The 16,439-nt window shown below is 39.6% G+C and overlaps 1 protein-coding gene across 2 annotated transcripts in view; it reads right to left on the bottom strand.

Moving 5' to 3' along the window:
* Window positions 1-16,439, bottom strand: part of LOC145500817 (gamma-aminobutyric acid type B receptor subunit 1-like) — a 39,963-nt gene that overhangs the window by 7,002 nt on the left and 16,522 nt on the right. For both annotated transcript variants that reach the window (XM_081480354.1, XM_081480353.1), the window contains 2 exons: window positions 14,739-14,804; window positions 4,793-4,996 (listed from right to left, as the gene is read on the bottom strand). In XM_081480354.1, the coding sequence (XP_081336480.1) occupies window positions 4,793-4,996; window positions 14,739-14,804 (270 nt within the window). The remainder of the gene's footprint in view (window positions 1-4,792; window positions 4,997-14,738; window positions 14,805-16,439) is intronic.

Raw genomic sequence — 16,439 nt, 5'->3', positions numbered from 1 at the left:
TTTTTTTGCGTATTTTAGGCGAAGAGGCTAAAGCGAGGCGAGCGCGAAGCGCGAGTCGCGCGCGAGGGGAAAAGCGCTCTTCCTCTCTTCCCCTCGCGCGTGACTCGCGCTTCGCGCTCGCCTCGCTTTCGCCTCTGTTCGCCTAAAATACGCAAAAAAATGACGCCTGTTCTGCAGGCTACCTAATACCAAACGCGTCATCCAGCGCGCTCGCACTCCCCTCCCTCTCCCGCACATGCTTTTTTGACACGACAAATCTTCGCAAGCCCCTCCGCTGGTTTGCAGTTTTTAGTAGTGTCCGATGACGCCCGATCTCCGCACGGAAACAAAATTAACACCTGAAGCGTTTTAAAGAGATTCCGTGGTAACAATTGGGAGCTGAGAAAGGATTTTTTAAAGACTTGTCATGTCAGAAAACATGTGTTGCAGAGGGGGGAGAGCGCGAGTGCGCGCTGGATGACGCGTATGGTACCTGACCCAACTTGTGCGAACGAACCAATTTTGCGTAAGATTACTTCTGACTCCTTCTTTCCCAACCCTCTTTCACCTTTTAGTAACGGTCATTTGCCTTTACCATGGGCGGAAATATCTCCTTGCACCTGCTGCTAGACCTCCCGCGGGGGTGGGTGGGGGGGGGGGGGGGTTAGCTTCCATATAAAAATGACCGGGATGCTCTTCGTAGGGTTTAAAAACGCGGTTTTAGTACCTCTTAGGATGTTCAGCGTCAAAATGTCTACAGCGGGAGAGATCTTTTAGGGTACTGAGCCAAAAAAATATGACAGGAGATTATGTGTTATGTAAGAATTAGTACCCTAGTGACAGCATTGCGTGACAATAAGATAACGGACGGCTGCAAAGATTGCCGACACGTTTTATAGCAGCATGCAACGGTCAGCAATCGATCAAAAGTAATATTTTGGTGCAGCGCTAAGCAAGCAACTGTCTGACTTAGCCGTTTTTGACTTGGATGTAGTGGTAATCATATGCGCCGAAAGATGATCACAGATTCATGGTATTCGACCATTAAATACGTTGACAGTTGGCGATGTACATCGAACGTAGTTTAAACAGAAAACGGGAGGTATATTTTGCAGGTTGCAGGTTACAGTTTGCAGGTTGAAATTTAATTATAACTGGAAAACCGCTGGCAGGAAAAAGAATTAATAACCTATATACTCGTCAGGGGTTCTTACATAAGGTAGTTCGTCTCTTTCACATAGTGAAAACACGATCGATCCGCTATACATGTAAGTATTTATCGATCGACACACCGAGACCAGTGAAATCTCTTCAAAGCCATTTGGATGGCCGCTCCACAGATGTTTCCACCGATTCCAGATCTGGCTCGGGTCTTCCCTCAACAACAGAAGATTGCCATCACAAATGAAGCAAATAAATAAAGAAATAAAATAATATAAGATTTTAACCGACGGAATATAATAGCACAAGCTCAGTATGCTTTCATTTTGGTACTCACAGCGAAGAAACCAAATTCAGCATATATTTCAGATGATATTTCAGATGTTTCTTCAAAAACAATGATCCATTGCAGGCTCAAAATCAGGGGAATATACTCTCCTCCCATCGCTTCGGCCGGTTTGGCACTTAGGCGGAAGCCACCTTTCTGAGTGATTGTAAACAGCGTCATGTAACAGTCACGGTAAGTCTACCACCTGTACGTTTCTTTTAAGTGCCAGCGGTTTTCCAGTTATAATTAAATTTCAACCTGCAACCTGCAAAATATGCCTGCCGAACAGAAAACAACTGCAAAAAGTGAAGAATGATCATCGCAGTAAATTTTACAATTTAAGCAATTGGAAGGACGAAGCCTGAAAAAAAAATCAGGGCTTCAACGGGATTCGAACCCGTGACCTCCGCGATACCGGTGCGATGCTCTACCAACTTCTTCTTTCCAATTGCTTAAATTGGAAAATTTACTGCGATAATCATTCTTCACTTTCATCTACAACCGCAGTTCAAGTATGAATCATTTCATATATACTTCACATCACTTCACTCCTTACGGGAAGATATGAACTCAATTAATTGACCTCGCTCCCAATGTGTGGCTTCATAGTTCAGTTGGTAGAGCATCGCACCGGTATCGCGGAGGTCACGGGTTCGAATCTCGTTGAAGCCCTGATTTTTTTCAGGCTTCTTCTTTCCAATTGCTTAAATTGGAAAATTTACTGCGATGATGATTCTTCACTTTCATCTAAAACCGCAGTTCAAGTATGAATTATTTCATATATACTTCACATCAGAAAACAACTATGACGAATGGTGAGAGAAACACGTTAAATCGGCTTTTGGACCTGCGTTTTTTTAGCAAACAAGGTTAGAGCATTTCGAAATTATTAGGTCTGTGTCTATTTCAGCTTAATGTAGGTCAAGAAATGTGTCGCGTGCTAAAATATATGTCTAACCCGTAAAATGAAATTTGACGACGGTAGGTCAAAAATTTGCATTTTTAACGTATTTTGAAAAGCTCTTGCGTCGCTCACAATCATTTGCCCGAAGAAATGTTTACAGAAATCTGTAGACCATCCTTCCACAATTCAACCACCAGAAGTTTGATTCATTTCAACGTTTCGCACATGGTGAAAATTAATTATATTTACGAAGTACTTTTAAGTAAATGAAATACATGTCTTCGAAATTCAATTATTTTGCACCCAGAAAGACAACGCAACATTCCCCTGAATCAACCCAGTACACATTTAAGCATTGCACAAAACTATTTGAGTGTTTTAAAGACGAAAGATTCATGCGGTTTTGCATACGACACTCTCGAACATGTTTTATAAAATGGCACGTCAAATGAAGATTTTAACGGAATTTGGTAATTTACATTTTTCTTTGAAGTAAAAGGCTATTTTGCCAAAAAAGCTACCAGTAGCTTTTGTCATGCCCTAGCCTATCTACCATAAAAATACGAGCGAAATCGAATTTTCGACCCTTGCCGAGTTATTATCATATTTAAGGACAGGGACTCTTAGCAACTTGTGCTGGAAGTTTCTGCCAGGAAGATTCATACAGAAATGAATTACCAAATTGCGGTAAGCGATTCTTTGTTGTAGAAACGGTCGTCGCGTTTTCTATAAAATTTGTTTTAAAGTTGCTTCGGCGAGATATCTTCAATACGAGTTGTAACGTTTCCCTGATTTGAAACCATGCCGCGGTGAGACATTTTATGAATTTTCTTGTTTTAATTTGGCTTATCTCTAAAAGCAATAACACTTAAGTTGCTTTGTCGAAGTTGTTGTTGGCTGTATATTGTAAACAAATAGTTTTCTGTCGGTTTTTCACTGATAACCTTGTGTCTAAAACAAGAAATACTTTTAGGCGAGTTCTGAAGTTCTCTTTGTCCTAGTAGTGACAGCCGCTTTGTAGACTGCCAACATTTCTTCTTCTGTTGGGGCTGGAAATCAAGAAAGGTCACGAAACCATTTTCTTTTCCAACCACCATGAAATACCAGGTGAGCTTTGGCGCGAGAACATGATATTTTCACAAGTGAAAATAGCATTCGGCTCGGTTGTTGGTTGAAAAACTAAGTAATACTTTCAATTTTATACACAAGAAAAAGTGCTGAAAGGTTATTAACAAAGCAGAACTTTGAAATAGTTTTTTGCGCACGAAAATTTAGTTGACTGTTGTTGTTGTTGTTGTTTTTGACGTGTGCCAAATTTGATATACGACTTACGCTGTACAACTTGGGCTTAAATGGAAACAATGGCCGGCTACGCCCCTCATAACTTATGTTTAGGGTAACTGTGCCAGCCGCAACGGTTTGCAGTGTCCCCCCATCAAAAATAAAAATCATAACTATTAAATAAATTAAGTCAAGAAGCTGGGATATGAAAGATGATTGATATATAAACAACCTTGCCAAGATTTAGCTCTGTGCAGTTTTTCATTCTCCCGTTATTCGGAGAAGTGTTGCACTCAAATTTACGGAGCTTTGTATGAATTCGAAGTCGCCATGTTTGTGCCCCTCGGAGGGACACAAACACGGCGGCCGTAAAGTAACAGAAACATCTATCATCGAGTTTTGCCATTGAAACGAAAAGTTATTACTCTAGATCTCCGAAACATTGAAATTAACACTTTTATAGAGCAACAACTGTTTAGTTAGCAAAAACTTGAGCAATAACTCATCTTTTTGACTACTCGAAAGCCTTATCGGGCTGCCATTTTAATGTCACGCAACGCATAAACTTGGAAATTCAAACGTGCCTTATTTCAAAATGAGGATCCCTGTGGAGCTTAAACGCCGCAAAACATTAAGTTATTAGAGGGTCTTCCATCTGATGAAACTAAAACTTCAGAAGGATTGGTAATTTCTTATTTTGGAAAATGATGACGTCACGTGAAAAGCGGCAATAGGGTAGCGAAATAAAGCAGGTTTTGGTCGTAAATAGGGTACGGGTTTTGGGAAGTGAACCGCACACCCCCACCCAACTTTTCTGGGACTACCCTCCAGGGAAGAATACTCTGTCCTAAGCTTCCTGCATTGCTACAGCCTCTAGCAACACATCTTCCTTGCATTCTGCAACAATTTTGACACACACTATCGCATCTTCGCAGGTATTCTTCTCAGAAGCAAAACATTGTCATTCCCGAAATGACGTCAGAAGCCAACCCACCCGTTGTCCGCTGTTCCTCTGTCGTGAACATGGAAAAGGTTGGAAAAGGCCATTTTACGAACTTTAGAACATAGGTTTAGCAACAACATTGACCAATCAGAGCGTGCGTAGTATTTCAGTTATTTTATAAATATTAATAACTTACCATTCCAGACAGTGTCTTTTGATTATCCTGACGGATGTCTAGCTTAAACGTTGATATATGACGGTCGGATGCTTCTTTCAGTTCGTTACTTGTACACTCTACAGAACCATTAGGCTTGGAATCTCCGGGAAAAATTTGACCTGGCCTAACCCCGCCAAATATTATCCAAGCATAGCGCGATCCATACATCTTCTTTTTAAAGGCCTATCAATACAACATCAATCAAGTACTGCTTAAGGTGGCTCCCTAGAGTATTTACGAACACCCTCCCTATAGAGGGCGAGTTAGAAAAGGAAACTTAGTGAATTTCTCTGAAAGTTTCCCCGTAGAGATTTCCCAGTATGGATATTGTTAAAATAAGGCTTATGTTTTGGTTGTCAATTTTTGGTTTAAGGCCGTTACCATGGCAACATTCCATCTAATGACAGGTAGATATATTCCTCATTTCCGCCTAAATTCCTTGATATCTACTTATTTCTTCCTTCGGTGAAATCTTTTCATACTTTGCCACATTATGGAAATGATATCGTAAAATAGGGAGCCGCTCTGATGTTGCTTACTACAGTTTTGATGGATTATAAAGTCCAACTTCTAACTCTTTTGAAAAATGTTCCAAGATGTATTTCCTTTCTCTATTTACTGTTTACTTAAGTCTTTTACCATTCTGTGGTAAAAAAAACTTGAACAATTAAAAAACTTGAACAATTAAACGTCAACAAATGGCCAAAATAATCGACCGAGTACTTGAAGAGAGACTGGGCACTAGTAGGTTTAATCACGTTTTTCTCAAAATCTACTCGCATGACCCCACCTCAACATTTCAGGAATAAGAAATTGGCTCTGATTTAACATTCATGCAGAGTAAAATAAAAATCTGTACGACAGATTTTTCGCAAACTAAGAAAATGTGAAATCAAAAATAGCTCAAAATCTGTCTTACAGATTTTTTAAAAATTTTGGCTCTCAATGTTACTTACCCCTACAAATCAACTGTGGAAATTTCATCATGGGTTGTATGGTAGGTTTTCGAGCAACCCTCGATCAAAACCTGGCTTTTACAACCGTGGACGAGAATTTAATTGCCCATGCCCTTTATTTAAGCGCGCGCTCATGTGACGCGATGTATCGCGCGCGAGAAAGCAATAGTAATTTAGAGCTCTTTTACCGGTTATTTATCGAACTTTTATGTCATAATGCTTTCGCCCTAGGCTTAAACACATGTTTGAACGGAGTTTGAAACTATTGCTACGTATGCCGAAGTGATTTAACGCCTTTCAAGTGCTGAAGTGGTTTTCGTTTCTTCTTAGGGTTGCTTGCGTCATTTGTGCACGCGCAATTAATACTGACGTCTGGCAAGCAATCATAGCGCGCGATAATAGTCTCCAAAAAACCGTAGTAAGCCCCCTAAGGGCCCATTAACCGATTTTTGCGCGCGAGGTGAAATTTCACTTCCGGTTACTTACGTCAGCCTGAGCGCGGAAAATAAAAACAACTCAATAACTTCAAAAATTCGCTTACATTTTAGATGTTTTTCTTTGTGTTTCACAAAATTCAAAGTAAAAAAAGTACAAGCAAAGACAAAATAAGAGAAAGACAGGAAAACAAGAGCAATAGAAAGAAAAACACTAACTCCGTGTGGCTTTGTTTGATCTTACCGAAGTGTGCTAGTAGTGTAAATTGCGCACGCGCTTCTGGGGTAACTTCCAATATATATCGGGCGCACTTCCGGTCTCATTGAATGCTAAAGAAAACCCGGTATTTCATTAAATCCAACCTTTTTTGACGGAATTCAATTACAGTCAACGTTGGCAACATAGCTATGCATTCCTCTTTCGAAATCATGCTTTTTTTTTTTTTTTTAGAAAATTACCAATTTTTCAGTATTTTGAAATTCTCTCAAAATCTGACCTTTTAGAAGTGAAACAAAACCTTTGCATTGGGTAATGAGGATTTAAATTAAAATATTAAATCAATGAAAAAAATCCCGATAAAGTAATTTGCCTGGGAGCTTTTGCGTTTATTCCAGTATTAGTTACGTGACCATGCGCGTGGCTTGATGACGTCATCACTAGTGTTACCGATAATGAAAAAGTTAAAACACATGAAATAACCCTGAACTAACTAAAAATGATGAGGTCATATGAGAATAAATTTTTCTTAGCGACGGCTGGAAAAGATCAGTTTACGGGTCCTTAAGGACGTTCGCGCTAATTGTTTCTGCGCATCCTTACTGCACACGCAAATTCACACGCCACGTCGGGCATGAGACCGCACGCTAAGTAATGAAACGAACAATGATAGGGCAGATGGCCATTGCTATAGCTTTGCCTGGATTTAGCGATCTTGACGTGACCCCTACTTTTCTTTCCAGAAACAGATTTTATGTACAATCATCTCCACATTGTCCAAAAATGAACAAAAAATCAATGTGGGAAGTTAAAAAAAATCTCAAGATTTCTGTCCACGGGACATCGAATCTTGCCATCGTGTGGCTGCAAGGCTCGTGAGACTATGGTCGCTAAATGCGAACTTGTTCTTTCAGGAACCTCACCAGTTGACTAAATTCACTTAATAGGTCCACTTAAGAGTGCCTGCCTGTAAAAATCAGACAAATTCTTAATTTCGCGGCAAGGGTCGAAAATTCGATTTCGCTTATATTCTTATGGTAGATAGGCTTGGGCATGACAAAAACTACTGGATAGTTTTTTTTGGCAAAATATCCTTTTATTTCAAAGAAATATGCAAATTACCAAATTCCGTTAAAATCGTCATTTGACGCACCATTTTGTTAAGCAAGTTTGAGAGCCTCGCATGCAACACTACATCATTCTTCCGTCTTTAAAACACTCAAATATTTTTGTGCAATGTTTAAATGTGTACTGGGTTGATTTTAGGGAAAGTTGCGTTGTCGTTTTGGGTGCAAAATAATTAAATTTCGAAGACATGTATTTCATTCACTTAAAAGTACGTCGTTAATATAATTAATTTTCACCATGTGCGAAACCTTCAAATGGATCAAGCTTCTGGTGGTTGAATTGCAGAAGGATGGTCTACAGATTCCTGTAAAAATTTCTTTGGGCAAATGATTGTGAGCGACGCGAGAGCTTTTCAAAGTACGTCAAAAATGCAAACATTTGGCCATCCGTCGTCAAATTTCAATTTACGGGTTAGACGTATATTTTAGCATGCGCCACATGACTTGACCTATGTTAAGTTGAAATAGACACAGAGCTGATAATTTCGAAATGTTCTAACCTCATTTGCTGTAAAAGGCAGGTCCAAAGCCGATTTGACGTGCTTCTCTCACCATTCGTCGCACATAAAGCAGAAGTTTACTTTTGTTTACATAACGTCCGATGTACATCGCCAACTGTCAACTTATTTAACGGTCGAATACCATGAATCTGTGACCCTCTTTCGACACATATGATCACCACTGCATCTAAGTCAAAAACGGCTAAGTCATTTGTAGATAGTTGCTTGCTTTGCACTACACCAAACTATTACGTTTGATCATCATGGTTTGATGGCTTGAATCCTTGCTTGAAGCGGTTCCTTGTTCGTCACGCAATGCTGTCATCCCATTTTAGGGGGTAGGGGTAGGATAATTTCTATCCTAATACGTAAGGCTCTGTAAGGCTTGGAATCGCTGGGAGCACACAATCGTGTTGAGTAGGAAGAGATTGAATTAAGAAATGAAAAGAATGAATAGTTTACCATTGCCCCTGTTGTTATCTTTTACTCGACCACCGCTACCTACATGCCCTGCGTAATACTGTAACGCTAAACTCATACCTAGGTCTTTTCGCGCTATGCAATTATTTTTGGTTTATACATGTAATACAGTGGGCTACCCCCGGGGAAATGGGTGGTGACCGCTTAATGGGGCTAGCCGCTTAAATAGAGGTTGGTGTACCTTGAATATTTAATTTTTCACCATCTTTCTGCGCAGATGAACATCACTGCATCTAAGTCTAAAACGGCTGAGTCATTTGTAGATAGCTGCTTGCTTTATGCCTCTCCAAAATATTGCGTTTGATCGATTGCTGACCATTGTTGATAAACGTGTCGGCGCAGCACAATCTTACAGCCGTTATTTGTTCGTCACGCAATGCTGTCACGGCATACGCTGCACATTATAATCTGTTTTGTATAGAGTACTCTCAGGATAAGTGAAACAATTTAATCATTGTTCATCTGTTTGTTCATATATATAATAATATGTGTATATTTATATAATCGTGTTCCATAGTGTACGTTGCGTCGGTCCAAGTCACGTTTGTTGTACGTTCTGACGTTTCAGACAACAGCTGATAAAGCTAGAGCCTGTACTCACTAGAATTTTGAGAAAACCGCCGTAAACAAATTATAGATCAACGAAGCAAGAACTACCTGAAATAAAAATAGGAAATCACAACTTGTCTAATTCGTGAGAAAAACAGACTAAATTTAATTAGTAATTACGTGAGTAAATAGCCCTGGCCATGCCATTTTATTTGGCGTATTTTGTTTGCTTGGTGGCGAGGCATTGGTATGTAACAGAAAATAGTGGACTGTTGTCAATACAGTCCAAAATTATCGTCAGTAAAATATTGTAAGTAAAACACCTATTGACAGGTTACCTCCGCGGCCACCATTTGGTTATTCCGATAAGGGTTTTCATTATTGTCTTTACCCCTATTAAGCGGCCACACAAAATTTAAGAACTTTGTTTTGGAAAGGGCGATGGCAGATAAGAGTCTGAAACTGAAGTGCATGACGAGTGATAATTCAAACACACGTCTATCATGATTGTCTTGAATTGACTCCATGTTCGCCAAGAGATTTATAGCCCGACAGTGAAAAATTAAATATTCAAGGTACACCAACCTCTATTTAAGCGGCTAGCCCCATTAAGCGGTCACCACCCATTTCCCCGGGGGTAGCCCACTGTATTACATGTATAAACCAAAAATAATTGCATAGCGCGAAAAGACCTAGGTATGAGTTTAGCGTTACAGTATTACGCAGGGCATGTAGGTAGCGGTGGTCGAGTAAAAGATAACAACAGGGGCAATGGTAAACTATTCATTCTTTTCATTTCTTAATTCAATCTCTTCCTACTCAACACGATTGTGTGCTCCCAGCGATTCCAAGCCTTACAGAGCCTTACGTATTAGGATAGAAATTATCCTACCCCTACCCCCTAAAATGGGATGACAGCATTGCGTGACGAACAAGGAACCGCTTCAAGCAAGGATTCAAGCCATCAAACCATGATGATCAAACGTAATAGTTTGGTGTAGTGCAAAGCAAGCAACTATCTACAAATGACTTAGCCGTTTTTGACTTAGATGCAGTGGTGATCATATGTGTCGAAAGAGGGTCACAGATTCATGGTATTCGACCGTTAAATAAGTTGACAGTTGGCGATGTACATCGGACGTTATGTAAACAAAAGTAAACTTCTGCTTTATGTGCGACGAATGGTGAGAGAAGCACGTCAAATCGGCTTTGGACCTGCCTTTTACAGCAAATGAGGTTAGAACATTTCGAAATTATCAGCTCTGTGTCTATTTCAACTTAACATAGGTCAAGTCATGTGGCGCATGCTAAAATATACGTCTAACCCGTAAATTGAAATTTGACGACGGATGGCCAAATGTTTGCATTTTTGACGTACTTTGAAAAGCTCTCGCGTCGCTCACAATCATTTGCCCAAAGAAATTTTTACAGGAATCTGTAGACCATCCTTCTGCAATTCAACCACCAGAAGCTTGATCCATTTGAAGGTTTCGCACATGGTGAAAATTAATTATATTAACGACGTACTTTTAAGTGAATGAAATACATGTCTTCGAAATTTAATTATTTTGCACCCAAAACGACAACGCAACTTTCCCTAAAATCAACCCAGTACACATTTAAACATTGCACAAAAATATTTGAGTGTTTTAAAGACGGAAGAATGATGTAGTGTTGCATGCGAGGCTCTCAAACTTGCTTAATAAAATGTTGCGTCAAATGACGATTTTAACGGAATTTGGTAATTTGCATATTTCTTTGAAATAAAAGGATATTTTGCCAAAAAAACTATCCAGTAGTTTTTGTCATGCCCAAGCCTATCTACCATGAAAATATGAGCGAAATCGAATTTTCGACCCTTGCCGAGTTATTTTCCATTTTTATGGACAGGGACTCTTAAACAATATTTGGCAGAGAACATTTCACATCAAAGATCTAATTGCAATATTTTGGGGCTTTCAGACACTGTGGCCTTATTCGCTAACGAAGCCCGATTTTTTGAGATTTAGGGTGTTCTTCTGAGCATGTTCTCTCCAAAAGGAAGTCGGTGACCCCCCATTTTTTTAAAATTTCTGACATAACTAACTCATCATCTGACAGTGGTAAAAGTCTCAGAAAAAAATCAATGCTGGAAAATTTTCGCGCGAACGTCCTTAAGGCGGCTCCCTGTAGTGTTACGATTGCACGCGCGAATGGGACGAAAGCTCAAGTAATATGCGCGCGCTCAAAGGAAAACATCAGTGTTTTTCGATCTTTATGACGTCAACATGAGGACAAAAAGCAAAACTGACAATAAATTTTCCCGCGTTTCCTTCGGGGAATTTTTTTTTAAATTCGGCTCAGTTGTAACCACTTACAAATCCTATAAAATACCCTATTTTTGTTAAAATCTGTCAGAGCTAATCTAATATATATATGTTATTGGCCGGCTGGGAGGTCCGTATAGGGAAAAACTGTGACCGAGGTCTTGAAAATGCTACCCGAGGCCGCAGGCCTCGGGCAGCATTTTCAAGCCCGAGGTCACAGTTTTTCCCTATACGGACCGACCCTAAGCCGGACAGTAACATCTTTATATTTTTTTCTTGCGGTAAAATGGCTTACAAGTGGGTTTGTTTATGCAACTTTGTCATTGAATTGGCTTACGCGCCGTGCACAAACCAATCCTAAAAAAGTCTAACTAGCGAACGAACGAGTAACTCGGATACTAGACAAGGTAAGATGTATTAAAGAACAGATTTATTTCGAACTACTTTATGTTAGTGGCATTTAGTTCACCAATTAAGTTCTCGGAAAGTGTTTTTCCGGTGTGAGATTTCGTGCAAAGATTGAAGTTGTACTACAGAAACAATTTCTGTCAGTCGTTACGAATAACTCGAAATCAGAGTTTCCTACCGTAAATTGAGTAGCAAATAGCGAGGAAATTTGTTAAGTGTATTCCACAGAAATTCTCTCAAATACAGCAACGATCAGAGAGGTAAACTCGACTTAAATTGAGTCATTTTTTAATTAAAATTGTATAGAGAGAGACACACAGGATTACTCGCCATTACAGCGCCGAGCTACAAACAGCCAAACAAACTCTCACAACTTCAAAAAACTCAATTGAATTTACTTGCAGTGACTTTCCTTGCCATTTAAAGGTGAGTAGAGATAAAATTGCGTTGATTAATCGTCGATGGAAGTGTGAAAAGGGCGAAAAATTGACGATTACCGCTAATTCGTTCACGAAAATAGATCAACTCGACGGATTCCGCCCGCTGTGGCGGTCCGGATGAGAAAATTCCGCCCTCTCCCGGAACCAATCAAATTGTAGGATTTGTTGAATTGCGCCCGCTCACGAGCTGAGAAAAAGATAAATCTAGAAGACTGACAAATTACAGAATATTGCAAAAACCGTCTGAACAACCTTTACTTTTTACGAATTCAAAATGTCAGGCAATATCATTTCCATAATGTGGCAAAGTATGAAAACATTTCTCCGAAGGAAAAAATTAATAAATATTAAGGAGTTCAGGCGGAAATGAGGAATATATCTGCCTGTCATTAGATGGGATGTTGCCATGGTAACGGCCTTAAACCAAAAATTGACAACCATAAAATAAGCCTTATTTTAACAATATCCACACTGGTAAATCTCTACGAGGAAAACTTTAAGAGAAATTAACTAAGTTTCCTTTTCTAAGTCGTGCTCTATAGGGAGGGTGTTCGTAAATACTCTAGGGAGCCACCTTAAGCCCTGGCCAAACGGACTCGCAAGTAATCGCAAGCAGCCGCAAGTTGATCTTGCGTAGAGAGTTGCGTTGGGTGGCTAAACGGACTCGCAAGTTTCCTCGCAAGTACCTGCAAGTCGCAATAAAACCCATTTCAAGGCAGACATATCCCATATTTGATTGGCTAATAATAGGTTAATGGACGCCTCTCAACTTGCGTTGACTTGGGTTGAGTGGCCAAACGGTGAAAAACTTGCGTCGACTTGCGTGCAAATTTGACCTCGACCAAAGTGAGCGCAAGTCTTCGCAAGTCAACGCAAGTGCACGCGAGGCCTGGCCAAACGGAGTCGTAAGTAGACGCAAGTTCAGAACTTGCGTCTACTTGCGGCTCCGTTTGGCCAGGGCATTAAGGTGATTTCTCAATATTGCATTCCGCATCCCTACTATGCACGATTTTTGCGTCATTAGCGCGCGCAAATGAGCGCGTGCAGTTACACAACGAAAGAGATTTCCCTTAAGCTAAGCTCGACAGCGAAATAAATGCTCATTTTTTCTTTAACGAGCATGGTGACCTATGTTTTTTATTGCACTTTTTCAATGAGAACAGTATCCTCAATAACTGAGAAAAAAATTAGCAGAAATCTATGGCTACCCTTTTGGCAAATGAAATAAATTCTACAGAGGGAGACATAAGGGGCCCAACAACGTCCAAATTATGTTTCCTTTAAATGATAAAAAAATGCAGGGTATTTGAAGACATTTTTTTCTGGGACGTAGATGAATAAACAATGAAAGAAAGAAAAGAAAAAACTCTGTGTGATATAACGCGCTGCATTGAAAAATAATCGAGCTTATTTGTTGTGCACGGAGATTACCAAAAGTCTCCTAAATAACCACATTTGTTAGCATTGTGGCATGAAAACAAGCACGGTGATCCACTCTTTGTATTACGTTTTTAATAACTCCTTGTCCTGTAACAAAAGCATACCAAGTTTCATCGGAAATCTATGGCGGGTTCTTTACTAAGGAATGACCTTAAAAGTAAAATTGATAAACTGGAAGACCGTCCTGAAGATCACTGAAACAGTACTTTGTTAACGATTCATGGCTGCGCTACTCATAGGTGCGTGACAAAAAAGGAAATTCATATCGCGACAAGGACCGTGACAGTAATAAACAACCAAACAGATTAATGTAACTAAGCTTGAGCGACAAGTTGATCACGTGAACATAGAATACGTTTACAATAAGGAATGATCTGTAATTCAGAGTAGAAAAACAACGTGTTCGGTGACGGTTGAGATTTTTGGTGAGCTTTGTGACGAATAAAAGATTTGAGACGAGACTAGTGATCTGGTGATTTCCAACACCTTTCGAACTTGAAGCCTCTAGACCACCGATAAGTTATCAACAATTGTTTCCTTACGTTGCTCACACACTCACTGTTTTTTTCACAATTCAAAGAAATTAAACGACATAAAAGGTTACTAGTGTTAAAAACTGAAGGTCTACCGGCAGTCATCGCCTTAAGCTGCACATACAACTCGACATGAGCGATGCACCTTTTAACCAATGCCACGCGATATCAACAAAAAAATCACCTCAGAAATCAATTTATAAAGCCGAATTTGGTAGATACAGGAAGTGGCACAAGAGTCCTTTTCAAACTCGTGAAAATATGGGACCCTAACTTGCCAAATTTGACAAAGAAATGTATGTCAGGAGCAACCCTGGCATACATTTCTTTGTCAAATTGTCAAGTTTGGGTCACATATTTTATCATATTTTCAAGAGTTTGAAAAGGATTCTTATGAAGCTTCCCATATTTACCACATCTGTCGTGATAAATCGGGCGGTGAGGCTTATTTTTTGTTTGAATGAAAAAATCTAGACAACGGTAAAAAAGTTCATTGCCTCTACTCGAGTATTCTCGTAAACTAATGGTTATTTACCTCACAGAACACGTTTCTGGCTCCAACGTCACCGAACTCGCCAATTATAATCCTAGCGTCCAGTGACTGAAAGGAAAAGAGCGAAATGACTTAAGTTACACAAAACCGAAATCCAGACTGGCCTTCTGGAAGTGAGACATATGTCGGAAAAGTAGGGGGGTATGAGGAGTCTATCTTTTTGCCAAGGGTCAATGGTCGATTGTCGAGGGTAATATTTTTTATTAATGGAACGGTAGGCTCGATTTACTCCGCTCAGTCGAGTCCGGTCTACATGTTCCTCTCCGATTTGGTTAAATATCCGCTAACATGATTGCACATCAGTTCATATCACAAACGTCTTTGCTACAGCGAGAAAGATAATTGATGTTGTCTGCTCGATTCAGGATCAAAGATGGAGAATCGAGTCGAGGTTCGGGGATCGGGTATCAGTCATTTATAAATAGTTAAATAAATAATGAATGAATATTAAAGATAACAATTACTATGACTTCTTGCAATGTAATGTAACTAGTACAAATTATATTTGTATTTGTTAGTCTTCTTGGTTGTTTTCACGCGTTCAACCCATCGGGGGAGTTAGAAACGCGCAGTGTCACAAAGAACGCTGAAAACTGACAGCTAAGTTGTGTATTTACCGATAAAAGTTCAATACAAAAGTTATCACGGTTTTCGACGCCATCTTGACGGGTAGCCTTAGTTAATTTTTCTTATTTTCCATACATTTGTGTGTAACTTTGGCTGACGAGGGTTCTCGGGAAAAAAAATTACAGACAATGCAGATTATCGGAAATTAGAAAAATTAACTGAGCGTCTTCTAGCCAAGCTAAATCCTTCCATTTTGGAGAATACAATCTTCTACCTAGTATTTTAACGTTTCGATTCACAAATTGCGTAAAATTCAATTTTGGACTGAAGTTATTTGCCATCGGATTCCCGTACAAACCCTATAATTTCTCTGACCGCTTTGCCTACCCGTCAAGATGGCGTCGAAAACCGTGATAAGGTCGTGAGGCACGTGGATAGGAGAATTACTGGAAAGAATGACTAGACAGGACAGCTGCACTACAGCAGGGATTTCTCAAATACCTACTACCACCTATCGAGAAGCCACAATCAACGAAAAAGTACAGTGTTCAATGGATTTGTTTACATTTTTACAGATCTGTGCCTGTTTGGACGATGGACAGCGTGCTTTTGGCCTTCAGTTATTAGTTCAGAAGAAATACAGTGATTCCAGCATTTTAGTTCATTTTCATCATTTTAATGTTACAATTCATACAAAATAACTTTGATTAATATTGTTCACGGCTTTCTTGGTAAGCGTATGTCACGCTGCAAGTGTGAGCTTAATCGGTTAAAATAGGCAAAGATATTACTAAGCGTAGTTTCACCTAACGTGTAAAGGGATAGGAAAATAAACTAATACAAAAATAGCTTTTATAATGGTCTTTGTATTTTAACTTAAAGGCAGAAACTTTCGTAAAATTGTTCCTGCGTTGACCGCAGAAGTGTAGCAGCTGTCATGCTTGTAATTCTATTTGTCGTCATTGTGTATAGCTTTTATTGTTTTAGGCTAGGTGCATTGTTTCTGCTGTTTGTTTTATTGTTCTCACATAGAGTATAGGGCCATTCATGTGAGACCTTACGAGGGTTGCTCTGAGTTCGTGGCCCGATCGTCTTATGTATTTGCTTTGTCACGCT

The sequence above is a fragment of the Orbicella franksi genome, chromosome 10, assembly GCF_964199315.1.
Source record: "Orbicella franksi chromosome 10, jaOrbFran1.1, whole genome shotgun sequence".
Taxonomy (NCBI): Eukaryota; Metazoa; Cnidaria; class Anthozoa; order Scleractinia; family Merulinidae; genus Orbicella; species Orbicella franksi.
The sequence above is the reverse complement of the archived record's forward strand: the minus strand, read 5'-3'. Positions and strand labels throughout refer to the sequence as shown.